Source organism: Trachinotus anak, unplaced genomic scaffold, assembly GCF_046630095.1.
Source record: "Trachinotus anak isolate AG129_WGS33_773 ecotype Australia unplaced genomic scaffold, CSIRO_AGI_Tana_v1 ptg000032l, whole genome shotgun sequence".
In the NCBI taxonomy this organism is placed as follows: domain Eukaryota; kingdom Metazoa; phylum Chordata; class Actinopteri; order Carangiformes; family Carangidae; genus Trachinotus; species Trachinotus anak.
The window spans coordinates 15,415,724-15,439,199 of NW_027273883.1; the positions used below are offsets into that span (position 1 = coordinate 15,415,724).

The window sequence follows — 23,476 nt, forward strand, 5'->3', positions numbered from 1 at the left end:
TTTATCAGTTCTTTGGGCAGGTCCAAGACCCACAGGCAAACAGCTTTATGAGTATCTATGTGTTTCCATATAACCATATAAATACAGACACCAAAATAAATACATAAATAAATCTTGATGATGGTGATCACATTTTCTTCCATTTACCTTTTAATACATGAATCTTTGGTTCTATGCATAAAGAGTGTTTTATGCTATCAACCTATGTTTCTCCATTTTTTACATATCTCCATACTGTTATATTGTTTTATGGAAAAAAGTGTTTATGGAACAAAGAGCCACTAAAATGTTAGTCATTTGGTAAAAAGAGATTTATCACAGTGTTCCTTCCAATATAATGTTTTTGAGATGACACACAAGTTCCTGTAAAGCACTGTCTGGGTACTGAAAAGAAATTATACTTTATGAGACACACAGTCTGCGAGACAAAACAGAGCCCAACAATGACACTCAGAACATGAGGAGAATTTGCTCTGACTCTCATATTGTTATTAATTTATGGCAAAGCAAGGTCATATATCTCTCCTTAAGTTTTCTATGGGATTTGTATTAACATTGAAGTCTGAAATGCAGACTTTACACTCATTAAATTGAAGTTTTTCACTGACAATATGTAAGTAAATAAATATCAGTTTGTTTTTTAGAACTTTATTTTAACATTGTGTTTAGTACTATATTGTTGTCTTATTGTGTCGTTTTAGTCCTATTTCCACTGTTGTTTTGTTTTACTTTTATTGATATATAAAACTATATTGAAGAGATTTATTTATTTAATGTCATTTAATATCACAACCATCCACTGAAGACATTTAGTGCATGCTGACTGACTGAAGTATATGGCCCTTAAAAAAAATTTGTTTAAAATTAAAAGATTAATATTTAACAAATAAAACACAAGCTCATCCTATATAATCTGATACATTACTTTACATTAAACTACCAAACAACTGATTGACAGTTGAAATTTGTTTGAATTACTTCAACCTCAACCAGCTACAACATTAACTTGTTACTTTAATAACATTAATGCATTAGAATAATAACCAATATTATAGTAAAAGTCTACATAATTGAAAAAAATCTGTACTTCCAATTAAAAACACTTTGAATGTAGGACTTCTACATGTAAGAAGACATTTTCATATTGTAGTATTTCTACTTTAAATGAAATGATCTGAATACATCTTCCTTCACTGACCCTAATCACAGTGAGCTTTTGTGTTTATTTGTGAACCTTATAGTAAAATTTGATTTTCACGTAGCTAATAGCTGTTTATCTCTCTTCTTCCTCACCTTCTGTTCAATTCTGTTTAATTCTATTACCCTGCCCTGCTTTGACATAATGGTGAATGTGTGCTTCCCCTCTGCAAGAGGGCGTGGACCACAGCTGGGGGCGGTGATGAGGAACAACGTGTACTCTGTGTGTACAAGCAGCAGAAGTAAGACAACAAGCCAGACATAAACTCCGGGTTACCAGAACTCACAGAACACCACTGATCCCTCCGGCTGTGTGAATCAGTTTATCCCATTTTATCAGATTTGTGGCTCAGAGGACGACCTGTTGAAAACTTCAAAACAAAAACCGGTTCTGACATGCACTTTGATAAATGTGAGTATGTGTGCTTTTATTTTGTTAATTATGGCAGAAGACAAGCCTTATCACTGGTATCTTATATTTTCATTGAGTCCCGCTTTACAATGTTGAATGGTGTGACAGTGATGATGACAGTTTGTACTAATACTTTTTTTTAAGTTACTGAAATTATGGACAATATTGAGCGCTGTTCTTGTTTTCAACCTTCATTAATGGGCACTTGTGTTAGTGGCAGATAATGAAACTCTGGGTTTAGATTTTATTTTTAAGCCTACAACCTTTCATTCCCATTGTGTGATACACATTTGATAGTTTTTGTTTTGATTTTGTTGACTCTTGTTTTGGCCTAAATCTGACTGAGATTCCCTTATGTGTTTTAAAGTATTTACTACATAACATATATATATATATATATATATATATATATATATATATATATATATATCTTGAATTACACACCTCTCTACTGAAAGTATAAACTATTTAGTCAGTCATTTTAGTGATGCGTTCATGTACTTGTCTTTCTCTCGGTTTTCATTGAATGAAAGCACAATTCGGGTGAATCCAAGAGTCACAGTATCATTTGGGGAAACCCTGATACACCCCCACCCCTTCTGCCTTGTTTTCATTTCCCCTTTTGAATAATGCCAGACAAGCAAGCTGTGTGACGTGATAACCCAGCTTGCTTCACTTAACTTTCTTTGTTCATGCCTTGTTTGACACAGACCCAAGTGATTACATATTCTGTTTTGCGCTGGGTCTGTTAAACCACAAAATGAGGAAACAGGCTCTCTACAGCTTCTTTCTTTCTCTGAGGACCAAGCCAAAAGAGAAAGGTTGTCGGAATCCCCAGCCTCCCACGCACATGACTCAATGTCCAGGGGTTTCCACAACCCCTATTTGAATATGGCATAGAATAGCCCAAACCAATGTGGGGGCAGTTAGTGTAAACCTGAAATATATGTGTATGTGGGCTAGGATGTCCTCTTATTCTCTGACAAGTGATTAAAAGCCATTTCATGACCTCTAGTTTCTTTCAGCTGATGTGTCAGACAGGGCTGTGAGGTGCAATTTACTTTGCTACTGTTTAATACAGATTGTGTAGTTGCATGTTGCAGAATTACAAGGTGGCTTTTTTCATAAAGATCAAATGAGTCAGGATTGAGTAACATATAGTAACACCTTACCAACTTGAAAATGAAACTTTGTGGCACTAAAATGTACTGACTGATGTCATGTATTCTGACCTTTGTTATGTGGTGGGAGTACAAAGGGTTTGGACTGGGAGTAAGATCATTGCTTTTGAGAAGAGAGAAGACGTAACTAGCCGTCAGAAATCTAAACAGGAACATCCATGAACTCATATTTCTCTCTCGCCGTTTGAATTTTTTTTTCAGACATACGCCCTCTTTGTATTTGTTCTGATGAACAGAGCTGTCTTGTCCCTGTGTGGCTTACCACAGCAGTCAACATTCACAGAGTAAAGCGAAAGAGAGAAGTGACAAAAGAACATGTCACTCTTTTTCTGCTCTGGCTCCCAGACATGTAGGTGCAATAGAAAGCACAAGGCAAATACACGTGTTGAGGTGACGTGCCTATGAACAACCAGAGGTAGGAGGATGTGGTTTGCGTTTCTGTTAGCGTAACGGAGCGAGACAGGAAGATGTCATAGAAAATAAGCAGTGGTAATCCCATGCTAAAGGTTTTCTGATGAATCTGTCTGGTTTGCATGGCCACATGCAAGATCTGTGTTCCTAATGGAGGAGGTTGTTGTCAGAGCTTCATCTTTGTACTCCGGTTCCACAGACAGGATGGAAATATCACTTTATCTTTCACATGTGGGGTGAAGTTTTTTGAGGAAACGGCATGTGTGGTCATATCATGTCGACTGGAAACATCAGAATTCTGTTTTGTAATATTTTTTTCCTATTTTTCTCATTTCCTTTACCTGTTCAATGGAAATGATACTTTCATATCAGCAGGGGAAAATGTACTCATAGTATAATGGATTTGATATTGATGTCTGAAGGTGAGCAGAAAAATGCCACCATGGAGAAAGTGAGCAGGCAGCAACATCTAAGTGTAATGCTACTGTCTCACTAGAAGGGTTTGTTCAGACCTGCATTACATAAAATCAATCTTTTAAGCTTGCAGCATGATTTATATTTTGTGTTGCCATGGTCTCACACTTTTCAGTCCACATTTGCAGTATAGCATTTAAAGCTAAGCCCCTATTAATGAGATGAAAAGACATATTACAGTGAGAGTATAGGGAATAAGAAAATTGCAGACACAAAGAGGCTATCCATAATCTAAATGATGGTACTAAAGAGAGAGCAGTGAAAGCTCCAAGTCTGTCCACAAATCATAAGAAGCTTTTAGCTTTTGATATAATCACGTTTCAGGCATAGCTTTAATATTCTGACTGGACAAACAAGTTTGTAGTTCTTGTTGTTGTCAAATGACTGACGTGGCTGTTTCCAGTGCTGAAAAAAAAAAGTCTATTCACTCAACTGAATGACAAGAAAATAATCAGCAACTTTTAAAATAAATGGTTATTCACTGTAATCAATTTTCTATCAAAAACACCAAACATTCTCTAGTTCCATCTTCTCAAAATAAGATATCTATAGACGCCACTTTGGTCTCTGGGAAATCGGGATGGGCATTTCTGTAAATTTTCTAACAATGGTCCAATACAGACCAAAGAATTAAACAATTATTGAAAAGATAATTAGCAGATAAATGGATAATGAAAAAAGCCCTAATTGTTTCATGAGTGATTGCATATATCCATCAAATGCAAATGAGATACATGACCAAATAATTATTCTTTTGTCTTTTTTTCAGCGCCAAAGGAGAAGCCGTGTTGCACTCTGCCCACAGTGAAGAAGCTCTTGGAGGAGAAGAGAAGGCGTGAGACGTCCTCTACAGCGAGCACAAGTCCTGTTCCTCCAAATACTGTTACAGTAAGCCATCACACAGAGGGGTTCAGTATCCTACTCAGTATGATATCATACAGATATGATTGTTCATGGTTTCTTCTGTTTTTCCCCAGCAGTTGTCCTCATCAGAACTGTTTGCCTGTACAGGTAAGAGCTGGGCAACTTCTGCACCACACTTAAAGGATATGTCTGGTGATAGTCTATATTTTTCTTACTGTGAACAACTCACATAAAAAGACCAAAACTAACAATAAACTGATCTCAACATGTGTACTAAGAATTCCATAAGAATTTGGACAATTTTAAGATAGCCAGTCTCTGAACTTCAGCACATTCAGTTTAACTGTATGTTTAGGATCGTTGTCCTGCTGAAGGATGAAATGTCATTCACTGAATTTTGATGCTTTTGGCAGATTCTGAGCACTGTATACCTCTGCAGTCATCCTGTTGCTTCTGTCAGCAGTGAAGTCATCAATGCCAGTGTGTCAGTCTCATTGGAGCCATACATAACAGAACCAGCACCATGTTTGATAGATGAAGTTGTGGCTTTGGTCAAGAGTTGTTCCTTGTTTCCCCCTTTACTTTCCTCCTTCCATCATTTGGATAGAGATTGTTTTTGTTTTATCGGTCCACAAACCTTTGCTCTAGACCAGTTTCTTTTTGTATATTTGTGAACCACAGCCTGACCTTTCTGTTTTTGAGGCTTACGAGGGGTGGTAAGTCCTTTGAGGTTCTGGTCATGAATTCCTTTCTGAGAAACATGTCCGCCTACATCCTGTACAGCAGTCTTGACCTGCTTTGCAGTCATGAAAGGGTTTTTCTTTGCAATGTAAATGATTTTCTGGTCATTCACAAGACCTGCATTGCTCCAGTGTCCCAGCTTGTTTGCCATTTTCTAGTTTTCCTTGGAGCACCACCTTCTTTAGAAGCAAGTGCCCAACTGTTGATTTTGGAAACCCAACTAACTTTGAAATCTCTCTGGTTGATTTTTTTTTTAGCCTCATTATTGTTTTCTTCATTTGCATGGTCACATCTCACTCATATTTACAGACTACTCCACCTCACAATCTAAATGGCAACTCTCAACTCTCTTTAAAACTAAGAACTTAAGCACTATAAGTTAAAAGGGCTATATCTTGCACACAGTTATTTCTATACTGATGTACACCTGCTCAAACAGAAGCTGAGACTTTAATGTAGTATCCATTACTTTATTTCAAACTGAATGTGCTCAAGCTCAGAGGCTGAAGACCATAAAATGTGTAACTGTCCAAACTGTAGGTTGTTCCTCTGTGCCACAGACCTCCACCAGTGACTCACACTGTTGCTCTGGGAAACATGTTCCTTAATTATGATGAACATGGACACTGCAGTTTATCTTGAGTGAATTCCACATATTCAGTCCTGCTGCTGTAAATACACAAAATCCATGGTAAATAGTCCCAAACAAATACTCCTGCTGGAGTAATGTTTGGTAAAAACTACAGTAGTCTATGTATATGTCACCTATTCATTACCTTCATTAGGAACAGTTGGGCTTGGGGCTGAGTGCCACAGAGAGGGTGGGGAAGTCAAAGTTTTGAGAGATGGACAAACACGTTGCTGCTTTTGGTTTTTTAATGGGATTTATTGACGGAAAACTCCATCCATGTGCTTGTAATAATTTTATCCTGATAATATATATAGAGTATAGAGATAGATAGAGTATGAATATTACTGACTATTACTGAGTCATCAGTGATGAGTAACAGTCTGCTCTCTATTCTAGGTGCATCAAGCAGCTACTCAGACATGGCAGTAAGCTATGAGCACTGGACCTCAGCACCAGAGCCAACACTCAGTTACTACACCAGCCATCCAGGGCCCAGCTATCCTGCCTACAGCCTCCCAATGACATCTGACTATGGCACACAGCAGCAGGTCCCAGTATTTGGAGATACAATATCTCAGACATATGTAAGAAAACTCTCTTTATTACGGACTTTCAACTAACATGCTTTACCTATGTGTCAGTGCATAATCGTACTTTAGTGTTGTTGGCTTAAATCATATCCTGCATTCCTTATAGCAGGAGTGCCCGATGACAGTCACAGATCCCAGTATGGCTTCACCATGGCCGCTTCTGGGTCCCAGTCAGACCACACAGCTCAGTTTTGGTTCGTCAATGGATGCGACCAAACTGGAAGAGGCAAGGATGCTGCTCAATGGGATGGATTACACCAGAGCCACCGGGCAGGATGAAGATGGAGACACGTGAGTGCTAATGAGTGAATGCATGTGTGTGTGAGTATGTGGGTTTTGGTGCATCTGCTTGTGAACCACAAGAAAAAAAAGTAAACTTAACTGGAAACTATGGGCCCTCTCATTATCATTGGAGATAATAGAATGCAAGCTTACACTGATAATACACACATAAACACACACACACACACACACACACACACACACACACACACACACACACACACACACACACACCACAGACTACTCCGAACCTTCAGCTATTCAGCACATTTTGTGAAAGAAGAGTCAAAACCATACACATTTTCTTAACCACTGATATTACTGTGTTGTGTGAATGTGCATATGTGAGCGCACAATTTATTTACTTCCGTACAAGTTTCGTTTTCAGTCGTAAGCTAGAAGTGAGAGCCACATGCGCAGTTTGGTAATCCTAGAAAGATTAACAAAAAAAAAAAGATGTTAATGAGTCAGCCACTCATGCTCGATGATTAGAAACTCAGATAAAATGGAAAAACAAATTCAATTGTGAAAGGGAAGACTGCGAAATTTGTTGTGGGGATTACTGCGATTTTCCAGCGTCATTTATAACTAATTTATCATGTGCTCTTGTTCTGTCAGCATCCTGCACATCTACACTGCCAAGGGACTCCGGGAGTGTGCCTTTGCTGCTGCAGAGAAGCTGAGGGATGTAGGGAGGCTTGATGCCAAAGAGCACAAGGGAAAGGTATGAAAAAAAAAACACACACCTTCCAAAGTGTGCAAATTGCTCTTTTTGCCAAATTGCTCTTTTTTAAAATTCATCACAGATAAAATTTAATAATAAATGTGCTTTTTGCAGACTGCTTTACTGGTGGCAGTGACGGCAAACCAGCCGGAGATTGTACAAGATCTGCTGTCATTGGGAACAGACATCAATGCTTGTGATGTTAAAGGACAAACTGCCCTTCATCTGGCTGCCCACTATGGCTTCCCTGGGGTTCTGCAGGTAAAGCACCAGTTTGACTGAATTACTTTGGTGTGACTATCACCGCAGAATAGAAAAGTTAGTTACACCAAGCAGCCACCTTAACAGCAAAATTTTTTTTGCAGGCAATTCTGTCTAGCAGACCGGCCATCAACCTGGAGGCCCGCAACTTTGAAGGTAACTCAATGTTTTACTAGTTATTAATGGTTAACCAACAGGGAGGTGGTGTTAACATATAATCCCATTATAATGTTGATCAGCACTAATTCAAAAATCATCATCAGAGCCTTAATTCAAATGTTAAACGCCTCTTCTTCTTTGCCTCAGGTATGACTCCTCTGCACTGTGCAGCCATTTCTCACAGCGTGACCATGAAGGCTTTGTCTGCCAGTGGGATGGCAGATATTGGCCTTCAAAGCAAAGCGGCAGAGAAGCTTTCCTGTGTGCAGATGCTGCTCAATGCAGGGGCGACCCTACTCAGCCAGGTACAGCACAGCTCTCCCTTTACTGAATGTCACATAAGCTATTCCCCTGTCATAGAGGACGAACAGATGAAAGGATGGACAGATCACAGAAGCATCAAAGTCCTATATGCTAAACCCTGACCTTTTTAGTGAATATACAGGTCACAGGGGAAGTGCCCAAGTTGTTATCTAACCGTGATGATGTCATAGTGGGAGCCACCTCCACCCCCCCCCACACCCTGCACTCTCTCTTTTGTCTTGTCTTTCTTGTTTGACACTTAAATGTCTCGGTTTGACTTGTGGTTTCATTATGTTTTTTCCATCACTTCCAATTCTCAAATTCCAGGAAATCAAAAGTAACAAGACTGTGCTGCACTTGGCTGTAAAGGAGGGGAACATTGATCTGGTGCGTTATCTGCTGAGGATTCCCCTGCCCAACATGAAAGACTTTGTCAACATGAAAGTGAGTTCCACGCTGACATGAAACTCAGATCTGGATTTTATATCTGCATGTGTTTGTGTGTTTATGTGTATGTGCAAACAAATACTGGTTACATGCATGACTGTAAACAGTCTGAGTCATGCTGCATTTTCCACATCGGCTATAGGCTCATGGTCACACAGCTTTACACATGGCAGCCGGTCTCCATGGCAACCCCCACCAGGAGGAGATCCTGCGGCTGCTGCTGAGCAGAGGAGCTGATCCCAGTATCCGCAACCTGGAGAACGACCAGCCAGCTCACCTGCTGCAGAGCGGTCCCCAGGGAGAGCAGGTGAGGTGCCCGTCATTTTAACAGCCAGCCCATCCACACTGTGTAGCCCTGTTGTTTCAGTTTTTTTTTTATTAGACTAACTCATTATCATTTTAATTCATCTTTTCATTTCTAGCTCAAACTGATGCTGAAGAAACGAAGTGCTTCTCGTCGAAGCAAAATGTCCTTGCAGGACCAGGAATGATTGAAATCACTTGTAATCCACATTTGGAGGGAAATTTAGTCTGTAAAGATGTTTCCTCTGTTGAGAAGGGGATATAGAGTTTATTCTCATCAGATTCTGGGAGTCTCTGGCTTATATACTGTTAACAAACTAGTTTGGTAAATTCATCTCTAGATATAATTCACATTGGATTAGACAAATGATGCTTCAATGCACAAAGCTTAAATTAGCTGTGATTTAGTGCCTGTAGTTTATTTATTTCTCTATGCACAAGCTCAAGTATTCATGTGTAGGTGAAACATTTCATTCCAAAATGTGATATCCTCCACTGAGCCTTTTCACAAAGTGCTCCTGCTGTTGCTGACAAACCATGCTAAAATTTTTGACTAGCAGAGACATTTTAATTTATGTATTTATTTTCGTCCAAATGGGTATTTAACATTTTGAAATGATTTTTTTTAAATGAACAGAAATGAAGAGCATTAGTTATCTTCAGAGAGTAGAATGTATAACAGTGCTGTGGAAGGTGGAGTAATATTCATTTTCCGATTAGGCTACACTCCCAGTCTTATGTTGATTTCTATGAAATCGTCAGTATGAACCTCAGGACAATGTCCCTGAAACCCCCCTGACTCTCTTGTCAAAACCCCCCATCATGATAAGTTATCATATTGATACACTGAGTGATGGTTTTGATTTAAGTCAGCATGTGTGCTTATGTTAAGAATGCGTGTGTCAAAAACGAGGGTAATCAATCAAATAATTTAACTTTCTGTGTGTATGCATCATACTTATGTATGTGACCTCTGGTATCTATTTTCTTTATGGAAAAAGAAGCTTTACTGTGTAAAACTGTTATGTATTTGAAACTGAATGAACAAAGAATGTTCTTTCTTATCACAAAGACATTACATGAGTAAGTGCGGTGACAAATCATCTGACTAACTGTACATTTTAGTCATGAGTCATGAATAAAAGTACAATAACACTGTATTTCAAGTTCCATCTGATTGTTTTGATGTTCAGGGTATCTTCTGAACAGTCCCAGTTACACCTGTCTACAGAAATTAGCAGGATGGAAAATACACCATCCGACTAAGTCAGTTATTTACTCTCTCACTGAAGGAGTATTTACTTTTCAAGCCCCAATACTACTGACCTTTACAATGAACCTTAGTCATATGTGAAATGAGGTTTGCCTTTGACTGTCGTTTGAGTGATAATTAAGGCCTGAGCTGTCTCTCACCTCAGTGTCATGTCTGTTATTAGACATGTTGTGAATTCCTGTAAAGCAGAAAAGAAGAAATCAGTCTCTTGAGTAAACAATATTATGATATCTCCTCACTCTACATTACATGTCCCTCACTTTAGAATAATTTCAAGCAACAGAATTCCAAATTCAGATCATTAAAAACACTGATAAAATCATGTTGAGTAGACCTTTATTTGAAACAGTGGTCTCATTGTTTAGGTTTCACAGGTGATGATTTCATTTTTAATACCTTTGTCTTAACTAAAAAAAGCAGAAGCTGCTAATAATGTAACTCAAAACCAACACTTAAAAACAAATTGATATATCCATGATCTTTTTCAAAGCATTTTCAAAGTGCGATACATCACTGAACATTGTCTTCTCATTTTCATCAAGATAATATGGTTGCTACATTGTTTTTCTTTTATATAAGATTTTGTTCAGTCTATTTTATTCATTGGTTCCTTCGTTATGTTGTCATGCTAATTGTTATTCCTTTTTTTTAAAGGCAAAAAACTTGATACCAACAGAAATAAAAAGAAAATAAAAGTAAAAGACAAGTGTGACAATTTATTAATGCATGCAATCGATTGATACAAAATGGTCAAGTCCATATGTAATCATGCTCTTCATTTTATTGTTTCATGAGAGTACAATGTAAAGAAGAGGGACAACCACTATTGTATTTGTCTTATTAAATGTGCCTAATCAAGTCTCATGATTGGAGTATTTTCAATGTATGTTATTTATTTCGTCTTAGACAAGCTTTTAGTCCCAGTACTCTACAGAATTCAGTGGGAGACTCAATAAAACCAGGTTAGGATGTGATGGAAAACCCTGTTTATTGATCATCCAGCGGACAGAGGTATATTATCCATAAGAGGTGTGGCCATAAACAGCCAGTGTGTGTCCATGTGTGTATTTGTTGGCGTGGCTCCCGTGATGACTTCCTCTCTCTTTTTCAAGTACATACTATATTTTCTATACAGTTTGAGGGGGAACTGCAAAAGCAGAAGAAACAAATCAGAGAAATAAAATTGACATTATTACATTTTAAACACACAATGACTTGAAACAAGTCCCTGCATTCAAGTGAACTTACCCTCTGTCTTTGGAATTTGGGTACCAGATGAGCTCGAACTGCGAACAGAAATAAGGAAGGAAATTAGTAAATATTTGTATTTTCTTTAATTTATCAAGATGAATGATTATCAATGACTGGTTGTGCAGTTTGAAAACTGTGGCCACAACATCAACTTGGGGTTGCAATTAATCCATTACCAGGATCTCAGCATTGAAAGACAGTTGAAGCCACAGAGTTCTGAGTGAAGTGAGAAATAACTGTAGACCAATATGCAGTTTTTTTTTTTTTTGTCCCGTTCAAACAGCAGCTCTTGTCTTTCTTCTTGTCTGGCCATACAAGCAACATGCGATTAGCTGAGAATATACACTGCCCACTCACTACCAACACATGAGGAGTGTGATGCATACATATAAAAATGTCTTTCAAGTGCAAGCACTAAGTTACAGAAAATATCAAAGCACTATCAACATATAATTTGTCACACAAGGTTCTGTATAGACTCTTTTATGTGTTGGAAGTGTGTATTGGGTTATGTATGCGGAACAGGGAGGAGGGTTTAAGAAAAGAGGCATCCAGGACAGGGATAGGAAAAGCTGTGGGAAACTCAGTTTTAGTCAAAGAACAATACTGAAAAAAAGATATCTTTCCACAGTGGTTGGGTATCTCCTTCAAGTCAAATTCATACAGCATGCACAGGCGGGTCATCCACTGAGCCTTGCACAAGTCTTACTTGGATGAGGATTTTACACATTTTGTGAATTTTTTACCTGTTTGAGGAATGATAGATTAGTTAGAAAGGTAAAATTGCTTATGTACTCGATAAAGCCTCTGTATTGAAGGGATATTTAAAAGAAAGTCTGTACTTACTCAGGGCTATTAAAATGCCAGAGACAAACATAATGACAGCCAGGATAACCCCTGTGGTCCGCAATGTCTCATAATCTACATGGGACAAAACCATATGGGACTTTACTACACAGGCCATCAGGAGTTTATGATCAACTTAAAACATGCTGTGGTCAAAATCTCTCTCTCTCTCTCTCTCTCTCTCTCTATATATATATATATATATATATGTGTGTGTGTGTGTGTATGTGTGTGTGTATTATACATTGATTTTTGAGATGGTGTAAACCTTACCATAATCAAAATCACTTCGGTCTGGAAACATTGATTCTGCAAAAGAAAGAGTCAGATCAGCAAATACAAATAAAGGTGCTGGGTTAAGCATAGAGAGCAGTGATGAGCTTTAAGGGTGTGTTTCTATTCCAGCACAAGTGACAACAAGCTTTGCAGCTCTCTAGATCTGCAGGATTGGCTCCACAACTCCTCAGGAGTATTTTTCCCCCCACTGAGAGGCGCTCAATGCAGCATCTTTGCTCAGCAGAAAAAGATGCACCAAGAAAAGTGGGTTAGAAGCCAGCAGCAGCAGCAGCAGCAGCAGCAGCAGGATACGGGGGTATCACAGCATCAAAGAAGGGAGCATGAATAGTAAAAAGTGTTTGAAGGGTGATTTTTGAGTTTAAGGGGCCATCTGAAATGTCAACAATTTTTAATGCAACATAACACTGTTAATAAAGATTTCTACTGTCAGACAATATATACATTTATCCTGCAAATAAACGTGTTTTGCCAACTACAGCCTGTGCCAAACTGTTAGGATATCTGGGCATCAATAATGCGGCTTTCATCTTGCTGAACCCTCACTCCCAAGTGGCTGAGCTGGCAGTTTGTATTTCCTTCTACAGTTTTCCCTCCGTCACAGTCACTGTTTTACAGAAACAACAGTTAAATGCCTTTAATATTTGTAAATGTTTTCATTCAGGTGGGACTTCCCTGAACTCCCTTTGTTTTTACAATGATGCATGCATCAGCAGTAAATTGGCTTATAACAGAATAGCAACAATACCGCAGTCTAACTAACTACATAAAGACAAGAAAGACAATAAAACAATTCATTTAACAAACCACAAATTATCATACATACAGTGACCAAACAAGATTTTTTTTTTCTCAGCTAAGACAATCTGTAGAGCTTTTAACTGTTTAATATACTGTATGTTACATCCTTCATAAGCCTATAAAAGAGGAAGGAACAGTCAAACCTGTGGTGGCCATGGCTGCAGAGCAGAGATGCAGAAGAGCTCCGTCTCCCAGATATTCAGCAGGGTGCTGGGTTGCTGTCGTAGAGTGGATATGAATGGAGAAAAGGTGGACAGGACAGCAAGCAGAACTGCTCAGTGAACCCTCAGCACCTTACTCAGCAGGGTCCCTCTGGTGGCCACAGCCAAATATTGCATTCACAGTGGTGCAACCGGGGGTTCTCCCCATAGTGACAAATCTGGCAGGTTGTGGATTATTACAGAGGATCACCACAGTGGCCCAGAGTTAAAATAAATAGTAGGGTGAACGGCTAATGTTATCTTATCACAAAGTAGACAAGATAATTGAACTATTATTAATGATCAGAGTAAGATAGAGTCTTGTGTGGGCTGTGTCAGTGTTGGAGGGTGGAGGGGTGGGGGGTTGTTACTGTCAGGGTGAAAAAGAAGACCTGTAATCTGACTGCACATTGTGTTTTTGGCTCCAATATAATTTAGATTTTCTTAAAATGCTGAACATTTTCTTTGTCTGGAGAACGTGTGTGTGTGCATCCCCAGAATGCACCAGTCTCCATCTCATGTGTTGCCTTTTGTGCAGTGCAGTCAGCCTGCTCCTGCAACTGCAGGGACAAAATACAGCCTAGATACGCAGCTTCTACCTGCCTGGCTCACTACAGGGGAAAGCCTGCCAATAAGCAACACAGAGATTGGTAAAATTAAGAGGACTGTTTTTTTTTTTTTTTTTTTTTTTTTTTTTTAAAGAGAGCGTTTTCCAAGAGCTGCATTATGCAGTGCATAAATCATTCACAATCTCACTGCTGGTAGTTACTACTGCATGTGTAACCAAACTGTCTGCAGTGTCAGCAGAAGCAGGGGTGCAGCACAACACAGGGCTATCTTCACTGGTCCACCTCTAATGGCACAGAAAATGAAACAATGCGTAAAAACCAAAATATTTTCAAACAGTTGTTTTATTATTTTGCATCGGTTTGGAGGTCACAAAAATACAAATGATAATCACACTACTGCTACCGTACAATAAAGTTGGTACATTATCTAGTAACTGTTGTTGATGATAAAAAATATCAAAAAGAAAAAAAAAAAGATGCATAGTAACATTGTGGCATTGAAAGAAGCTTCATGTGTTCAGGGAAAGATTGTCCTCAGCTGTGATCAAAGTATTTGCTGCCACCTACTGGCACCAGTCAGTTACACTGTGGAAAAAAGGCAGAAGATTAATCTCTAAAACAATCTGCTGCAGCTTCCTTTTAGCGGAAAATAGATTCACAGATGTCACAAACTTACCAGATATGCACTGCTCCTTGTCTCTGTGTCTACTAAGCTGTAGAAAGAGTTTCAGATCACTGTTTTGTGAAGAAAAAATAGGTAGACATTTAACATTTGTAGTTATTACCATGGAAACAAGAAAAATATTTACCCCTTGGAACACCGGATTGTGCATCAGGACCCCTGGGGCTAAGGAAAAAAATAGATGTTAGTTAATGAAACAGTGAAAATGTGGAATAAAAAAGGGCCCGAGCAACAAAATGTTTATAAAGTTATTTTACTTATTTTGTAAAGAAAACAAAATTCTTTACAAATTTGGTTCGTTTGATCTGACTTCTGCTCAACTTACCGTGGCTTGTCTTTACTTGAACAGGTACATTTCCGGCCTGTGTTTTGAGGAAAACAAGAAAAATAATTATACAAGTCTACAACTGCCACTTTGTTGTGGTACAAAAGGGACACGAGAAATTAGAAAAAGAATATGTGTCACTATATCAGTTGGCGGGGTACCTCCAACACCACCTTTTGTACCAAAAGAAGAGGTTGCTCCAAGCTTTGATAGGTACATGAAAACAGTCTAGAGTCTTGAGCTTGTGCCAATAAGCCCGTCTGGGCTGCAAACCGCGAGAGGCCTTGTAAGCTTGGAGCTTACTGGCCCCAGCTCAAAACTATATTCCTTTTACCTAACAGCAAAACAGAGACTAAAAATACAGAAGCCAGTGTGCTGAATAACGTTTGTTAGAATTTATATTATGTGTAAGACCACAAAAGCATATTAATATTTAACCACCTAAAATTATAGAAAGAAGTGTTGATGAAGCTGTGTTTACACTGCTTAATATATTCACAAAACTTCAACATGGGACCAATACAGGCTCTTGTAGCCAAACAGTTAGAACAGGCTTCAGATGTCCCAGTACATCCTGAGTTTCTCTAAAAATAATCAACATGTTTTTAAAGAAATGCATCTTGAGCTTCTTAGGAGACTCTGTGGTCTTCGATAGAAATAGAGCACAAAACTTTTCTTGAGAATGTGCTCAGGGCTCACCTTTTACAAGTGTCATGCTACAGCCACTCGAAGTGTAGATCAAGATGTAAACTTTATAGAAAAGTTGGTGCCGCTGGCAAAAAAGCTGGACAAGACCAAGATAGTGACCTACATACTCTCAGGACTAAGAATAAAGTTGTGAGTATCTTGAAAGGTAACACTCATCCTATATTCACTCACTTTGACACTGGGGGGTGCCAAAGGTGCCCCTTGCAATCAATGATTGATCCATTTTTTTTTATTTTTTATTTTAAATGTCAAAGAATAGACTTACAGGGTTTGTTCTCTTTGGGCTCTGTTTTACACTCGGCCCCTAAGACTTGCCTCTGCCTCGGTACCTTTTAATGTCACACTTTGACAAGTGCTGATTAAATCAAGTTTTAACTTTTACAACCACATCAATTTTAAGTACATTCACACATAGAAAAAACAGTATCTCATATCTCTAAACAAAAAAAAAAAAAAGATTTACTTTAATCTGTAAAACAATTACAAATGGAAACATGTCAATCAATTCTGGAGCAATAACAGGCTCCACTGCTGTGATTTTTGGTGGTGTGATGACTGCTTGGATCACAGATTGTGCCTTTCAAAGCCTGAGTATCGATTCATTTACACTTTCATCAGCTAGTTTTTCGATTTTTGTGAATTCCACCCCTCATACCAACCTGTTCCTTACACAGATCTTCACACATACAGTTAGGAATCCATAGTCATCTTGACTAACAGGAACAGAGAGGAAGTGTGGCAGAGACACAATGAATTATTTATTGGTTGGTTTTGGTTTCAGGGCTACCACTGGCAGTAACAGCATGTGCTGGACGTCAGGAGGAAGAATCTTGGAAGGACACCATGAGTGAGTAAAGGGATAAGGTATAAAGGGCCACTGTGATACACTGAGCATGAGAGTGTTGAGTGCTGAGATTGTGCGAGAAGCATCCACATGCCTTCCTACCAGACCTCTGAGAGAAACACAAGCCTGCTTGTTTTGCTGTACCATATAAATTTTGGTGACTGTGAGGTCAACTCACACATACAGGGCTCACAGTGTGGTGACGATGACACTTGACGTTACACATCTGCTGTGTACTTAAGGCGGCCAAACACTTACTGACAATGAGGACGATACCCATGAGGAACAGGACCACTGCGAAAACCAGGCCACCGATTCTCAGAGATTCATAATCTGAAATGAATGAAACATTCTGTTGCTGACAGAAATGCATGGCAGCACAAGAAAGCTTTCAATTCCAAAATACCGTGAAATCAAAAGCCCTGAGGTTTTTTAGTGAGGCATTTAACCACATTTTGATTCAAGAGCAGCATTGCAGAAATATTCTGCAGCCCCCCTAATAGTCGCTGGGACACCACAAATTCCTGTGAGCTGCAGTCACCAACACTGTAAACACTATGGTCAACTTTAACTCTGTAGTTGGCTCTCCCAGTAAGATAAAATGCAGGAGAAATCTGACCAGGGTCTGCTTATATCTGGTGAGTTATGACGTTGAGGTAATCTGTTGGCCTTTTAACTATAATGCCAACATGTAGTGGGACTGTTGTACTACCAAAACGAATATGGTTACAGCTTTGTTTACATGCAACAAGAGCTGTCTAGGATGTCAAATAACTACAGGCAATTAAATGGTTATAAAGCAAACAAACACTGACAATGAATATGTTTTATGAATTAATCAAATAACATTTTCTTCAAGTGAGGGAAACTTTTATTGATGGCAAAATTTTTTTCTTTTTTTTTTAAATCCTCAGGTTGTTTCAAGACTTTTTTAGAGGTACGGGGAGATGAAAGGATCAAGAACTTCATAAGAAAAAAAAGAAAAAAAACTTAATTTTACGTAACAGAAATAGGTTTTTGCTGTCTTATTTGTGTAAATATCTTGTGACCCCTCAGATATATCTTCGGACCTCCTGAGGGGTCCCAACACGCAGGCTGGGAACAAATTAGTTGTCTTTAATCAGGACACAGGTAGTGGTTGTAAATGGTATAGTAGGGGTATTGTGATCATCAGAAATTGCCTACTGCCTAAAGTAACTGAAAGATAACAACTACACAACTGATGGTATTTATTCCTAAGACATCAATGTGGATGGTAAGTCCTTCTGTGCAGCTTGGAGCCTTGGGTGGAGTGAAAATCAGACCTACAGCACAGTGGACAGGATTAGAAGCATTTGCTATGGGACTGCTCCAGAAGCTTGGCCTCAGGGTGAAAGTTTTCCATCACTTCTAGAAAAACAAGTGGAAAATGCAAACTCATCTCAACCTCCCAGATGTTTCCTGTGCAGTGGGTCGGCCATTAAAAGACCACATTCATCTGCTCAACACTTACCATAGTGAAAGGCACTGTCATAGTCTGGTAGGAGAGAACAGAGAGAGGAAACAAATGAGAAGCAGATTTACCCACTGACACACTTCAGAGAGCACTCATCATATGACAGCTATTCAGCGGTTTTAGGGCATCAGTCATTCATCTTTTCATTAGCCAGTGTGGTGCCAGTGCCAATTTATGTGCCAGAGAAAAATGAGTATGCAGCTTATCTTAATTTGACTTTTCTAAGCTTCTGTTCAAATAGTGCTCACCTTTGTCCTCATCTGCTGCTGAAGCTGTGAAAAAAGAGAAGAAAAATCATGAGTCTTTAATAGACGTTTGCATGTCAGCGAATGGCAAAACTGATGGTAGTGGGGCAAATTCACTCTCTAGAGAATGTGTAACTTCTATCTGAGTGCACACACTGGGTTTTAATATCCCTATAAAGAGGAATAACTTATAGAGAATGAATTCAGTAGAAATAGCTTCAAAATATGAGAAGTTGTGTTTTTGTCACAAAACACAATAAAGATATATGTTCAGCTTTCTATAATTAAGAATCAAATTATCTTAACTTCAGAAAACTTACTATAACAGAAATGCACTGCAGTGACTCTTCCGTCCGTACCTCCGGCTACCTACTGTGTGTTTATGCTATTGCCCTGATCCGTGTTCATCTGTGTCCTGTCAGTAATGTGGGAAAGAGCAGACCCCTCAGCTCTGTCACATCTCTCTGCTCCCATCTGGGAAAACATGTTGGCTGCATTCATGTTGTGCCTCCTCTCTTTGAGATCTTATTAGAAATTCTTCTGTATTTGGTTATAATCTAACTGCAACAATCACAATTTCTCCCTCATGTTGATGAAAACAACCAAAAATAATTAGAGAAAAGTTCACTTGGTGAATTAATAAAGAGAGCAGACATTGTTTATATGAGCAACAGTGTTTGGAGTGAGAACGATGTAACCTTGGAGTAGCACACTGGAGGTGATATAAATACTTTTCTACTTGTGCTGGGCCAACATTTCCCGTCATTTATCTGTTCTTTTTACAGCTCTCTTTAAAGTATTGAACAGACTGTGGACAGCATTTTAAAATGTCAGCCTGTCTTAAAAGTTGTCCATGTATAAACCTTGACAACTGATGTTGAATACAGTTAAATGATAATCTGTGAGATCATTTCCAAGTGTAAGCAGACTTGAAGTGTACATGTGCCGATTCCATTTTATCCCAGATGCTCATCAACATAAGTTCAGTCGGTAAAAACTGAGAGATTTTTCTGACTCCTGGTAGAAGAATCATGTCGTTGATGTTTGTGATTCAGTGAAGTCTGATGTGAACTACAAACTCAGTGATATTTTATACACTGTCTTGCAATTCCATTTACTGCAGAGTAAAGTGCTGGAGTTAATTTTGACCTCAATATCAGGCAGTAAGTAAGCAAAAACACATGGTACAATATTGGTGCTGACAAGCCTCACGAAATAAGGTCTAACAGAAGATAAATAAAATCCCTTATCGGAGGCAAATCTGCTTAACATCAGGCTCAACTGATGGCATGCAGCACACACAGAGAAACAAACCAGGACCTGCATTAGCAATGGAAAACCTGGCAGCAGTCTGAATAAATGATTATTCTAACTGCAGTATAAAGAAACATTTACACTATTCTGACATGGCCTTTTTCTCACAGCAAAACACTGACATAAATGGAAAATATTAAATGTAAATTATGCCGAGAACAACATCACTGTAATGCTAACAGTAAGACTTTATACTTGTTCGACCAAAAACAGTGCATGGCAAGCAGCCGTACAAAATAAGTCAGCAGAGGAAACAAAAAAAAAAAAAAATTAAGATTTCAAAGGGCCATGCATTGCCAGTGACCACTCTAATGCAGGAAAAACTTACCCAACATTTCCCTGCCAAACGCTGATCCTGTTATACAGACAGATCAACTGCTTTAGCATGGAGGGACTTAAAGTAAAGCTAGAGAAAGGGGGGAAGCAACTGAAGAACAACACAATCACACAGTTGGGTTTGAGGGTAAAGAAAGCTCACCGAGTGCAGGAGCCAACCAGGAGCTGAATGCCACCAGCACCACAAGGTCCATTGTACCTGCTGACGAGAAACAAACGGGCACGGACCTTTTAAAAAGTGCATAACAACAAGGAGAAGTAATGACTGTCTTGATCTGATCATTACTGTTTTATGAGGGTATTGTGCTCAAGTAACAAGAAGTTGAGACTTTTTCTTAATTACAGATGAACTTTGCAACATACTTCCTGCCTCCAGACTAAAATAACTCAACAACTTAATTACACTGCTGTTGCTAACAGAAAGGATTGTGTTTTCAAAAAATTTCAGCAACTCGCATCTAGTTCCCTCCAGAAACTACAAACATTCAGCCCAGATAATGTGTAGGTTAGTTAGTTTTCCAGCACAGCAGAACAGAAATGGGACGACGTGCTTTATTTACCAACTTGTTTACGTGAATGAATCTGCAGTTGTAGATGATGCTGATAAAGGAACACCCCAGTGAAAAGAACAGTCAAAAATCAAAGCAGCAGAGGCTGAGATATCCTGGCTTTTAGTGACGTGCAGTACAGGGCAAATTTTGGAAAGGTCTCTCCAGACCCACAGAGGACATTTTATATGTAAAACTGGTGACCCCTCAATGCAAAGCTCCATCTTGGTTAGATGCTACATAAAAGGGTCACTAAAGTCATCAAGATGTGTCTTATTAATATAGCCTCCTGACTCTGGGGCGAGGGAAGAGGGTCTATTTCAGGCTCTGCACCTCAGAACATGAAGCCTGGCAGTGGAGGGGTGCAAGGCAAGGCTGGTGTTGAGTTGCACTTGATATTTGGTCAGTGGGTTTGGACTGGTTTTTCTGGGTCATCCAGTTTACACATGGAGCATGAACCCCGTGGGGATATTTTTCTGTCTATATATTACCTAGGACATGCTTTAAGATTCTCTTACACCCATCCGTGTACATGCTAAGGTTCCACAACCAGACTCATGGCTACAAGCAAGAGTTGCAGAAGGTGTGCAATTTCAGGACGCCGCATGGCCAAAGAGCATGCTCATGCACTTCTGACCACTTCACAGCCAATACCAATTAAATCCAGAGACATGACAGCAGAAACGTAATGCAGGTACACACGGCTTTAGCTCCACACTTGTGGAAAATCTAAGCCATGTAATAAAATGTTTTGCATTGCACTGATCAAAGCCTACATTAGCAGAGCCAAGGTTTCCCTCCGTTTGCCCAGAGCACTCCTGGGGATTCATGCATGACTAGAGTGGGGGTGTGAACATGGAGCCCAAGTGAAGAGAAATGAACACTTCAACCCTGGGAGCAGGATTAAGAACAAAGGCCTGCCAATCAGGTTTAATCAAACAAATACAGGGTGAGTTATTCCAACAAGAACCAATCCAATAATCTTGTTAGCCCTGTGAGTGATGTAGAGGAATATAATGGGGAGACAGCAGTCAAGCACATGAAGCCAACACTTAAAAAATTAATTACCATGGATTATAATAAGTGGGATTATCATGGACAGTTTGTAATTAGAAAAAAAAAAAGCTTGCTTACATTAACCCTTATGGACAACCCCCATATAGGAGTAGCTACTTGTGTTTGCACTACTGTGATTCTTCAGATTTAAGTTTTGGTTTGGCGCACGGTGCAAACTTTAGGCCGACAAGCGAGACCGGTTCCCCAGTGGCGACTACTTTATACAGGTAGAACAGCATTTTATACATCGCTGGCAGCGCTCGGTGTTGAGTTATGTCACTATGAACTTCTCGGACGTCGTGGCATTTCTAGGCAAGACAGCACCGCGCCAGCACAGTGAGGATGGAAAACACTTTCGCACACGGAACACCGGTTAATGGCAAACAAAAGCACGACGAGCCGCCGCGTTGGTCAGGGCGGTGGAAGCGGCTGCTGCGCGTAATTAGACGGTCACATGCTCAGGCTTTCGGATGGAAGATGGGGGTTGGTTGGAAATCGTAAAAAAATAAAAATAATAAATAAAAAAAAATCAAGAAGAAGAAAACCTCTGCGAGACAAAAACACGCGGACAAAGAAAGGTATTTTGGAAGTCTTAAGACTTTGGGTGTTTGATCTTGCATTTGTAGTCGCAATTATGTAACACATGTATTAAAGGGAAATGCATTCATTTACATGGGGGCACGGAATCGGACCTCGAAACAAACTTACCGTGTATCAGCCTCCTGTAAACTCTAAAGTGACTTCTCTCCGCCCAGCGAGCCCGAACTGTGCTTAAAAGTTTTCCGCTAGTTACTCTAGGCAAGAAAGCAAACGCGAAATGCAGAACTTTCTGTTGTGTGCTAATTTAAAAAAAAAAAAAAAAAAAAAAAAAAAGAAAAAAAGAAAAAAGAAAAGCACTGACTACAAGTGAATAGTTCTGTCTTGCATCCTGGGAAGATCGCTCGGGACTCGGCTGCACCAAATAAAGGACTGTTACTCCTTCGTCTCAGGAATGAGAGAGAGAGAGAGAGAGAGAGGGGGGGGGGGGCTGGTGTGAGCGCTCCGCCACTGAAGTAACACCCAAAAAATTACCCCGGGCCGCCCCGCACTGAGGTAAACAACACAAGCAGAGCAACAGTTCAGTGCTTCTGTGAGGAGGAGACTATTCCCCGGTGGTTTGGTGCCAGCACTGATAATAAAACATGGTTTCATAATGAACTGTAGATCATGCTCATTTCCTCCCCAAAGCCAAATAAATACAAGATACACAAGTAGCATCAAACACCGAGCCTGCTGTACCGTGGTGTAATTTACAGGCTTTGGAAAGTGGCTCGGTGCAGTGAAGTGAAAGCATAAACACTAGAGTGCTTTCACAGCCAGCACAGTCTGTCAGTGAGATATAGTTTTCTCTCAGCTATATGAAAACTGTCTCCCCAAGGTCTCTCCCACACCAAACTGCCAGATTCCCACCCTCCACCAGCAGCAAGAACAGAGCTGCGTGGACTGAGCTTTCATGGCAGCAGGCCCTGTCTCAATATGGTGAACAGAGGCTATGATATACAGAGTGTTTCCTGAGTGTGTGGAATTTGCTTTTTCCCCTCCCACGTCAAGGGCCGTTAGTACAGTTAGCTTATCAAGACTTCAGGTTTATACAGTAGTTCCTCTCTCACCAGCAGAAGCCACACACTCATTACCCTTATGAGAGTCATGCATTTCTAATTTGTTTTACA

The 23,476-nt window shown here is 39.5% G+C and overlaps 2 protein-coding genes across 9 annotated transcripts; one reads left to right on the plus strand and one right to left on the minus strand.

Moving 5' to 3' along the window:
• Nucleotides 1-1,357: 1,357 nt before the first annotated feature.
• nfkbid (nuclear factor of kappa light polypeptide gene enhancer in B-cells inhibitor, delta) lies at nucleotides 1,358-10,583 on the plus strand. Of its 3 annotated transcripts, none has more exons than XM_071469764.1 (12): nucleotides 1,358-1,609; nucleotides 4,445-4,563; nucleotides 4,653-4,686; nucleotides 6,308-6,495; nucleotides 6,608-6,792; nucleotides 7,402-7,507; nucleotides 7,622-7,768; nucleotides 7,873-7,924; nucleotides 8,075-8,232; nucleotides 8,558-8,674; nucleotides 8,820-8,984; nucleotides 9,100-10,583. In XM_071469764.1, the coding sequence occupies exons 1-12, from the start codon at nucleotides 1,594-1,596 to the stop codon at nucleotides 9,166-9,168; spliced, it is 1,356 nt and encodes a 451-aa protein (XP_071325865.1). In that variant the 5' UTR covers nucleotides 1,358-1,593; the 3' UTR covers nucleotides 9,169-10,583. The 3 variants fall into 3 exon arrangements, with proteins under 3 accessions (XP_071325865.1, XP_071325867.1, XP_071325866.1); XM_071469766.1 differs by having other exon boundaries at nucleotides 6,611-6,792; XM_071469765.1 differs by having other exon boundaries at nucleotides 4,656-4,686.
• On the minus strand, nucleotides 10,573-22,763 carry LOC139613273 (FXYD domain-containing ion transport regulator 6-like). Of its 6 annotated transcripts, none has more exons than XM_071469769.1 (10): nucleotides 22,476-22,763; nucleotides 20,306-20,362; nucleotides 20,156-20,182; nucleotides 18,517-18,540; nucleotides 18,266-18,289; nucleotides 17,032-17,106; nucleotides 15,222-15,258; nucleotides 15,024-15,061; nucleotides 14,891-14,927; nucleotides 14,539-14,799 (listed from the first exon to the last, which is right to left on the minus strand). In XM_071469769.1, exons 2-9 carry the CDS (start codon nucleotides 20,355-20,357, stop codon nucleotides 14,923-14,925), a joined length of 282 nt encoding a protein of 93 aa, XP_071325870.1. In that variant the 5' UTR covers nucleotides 20,358-20,362; nucleotides 22,476-22,763; the 3' UTR covers nucleotides 14,539-14,799; nucleotides 14,891-14,922. The 6 variants fall into 6 exon arrangements, with proteins under 6 accessions (XP_071325868.1, XP_071325870.1, XP_071325869.1 ...); XM_071469768.1 differs by having other exon boundaries at nucleotides 20,306-20,365; nucleotides 22,476-22,762; XM_071469771.1 differs by lacking the exon at nucleotides 20,156-20,182.
• Between the last annotated feature and the right edge of the window lie 713 nt (nucleotides 22,764-23,476).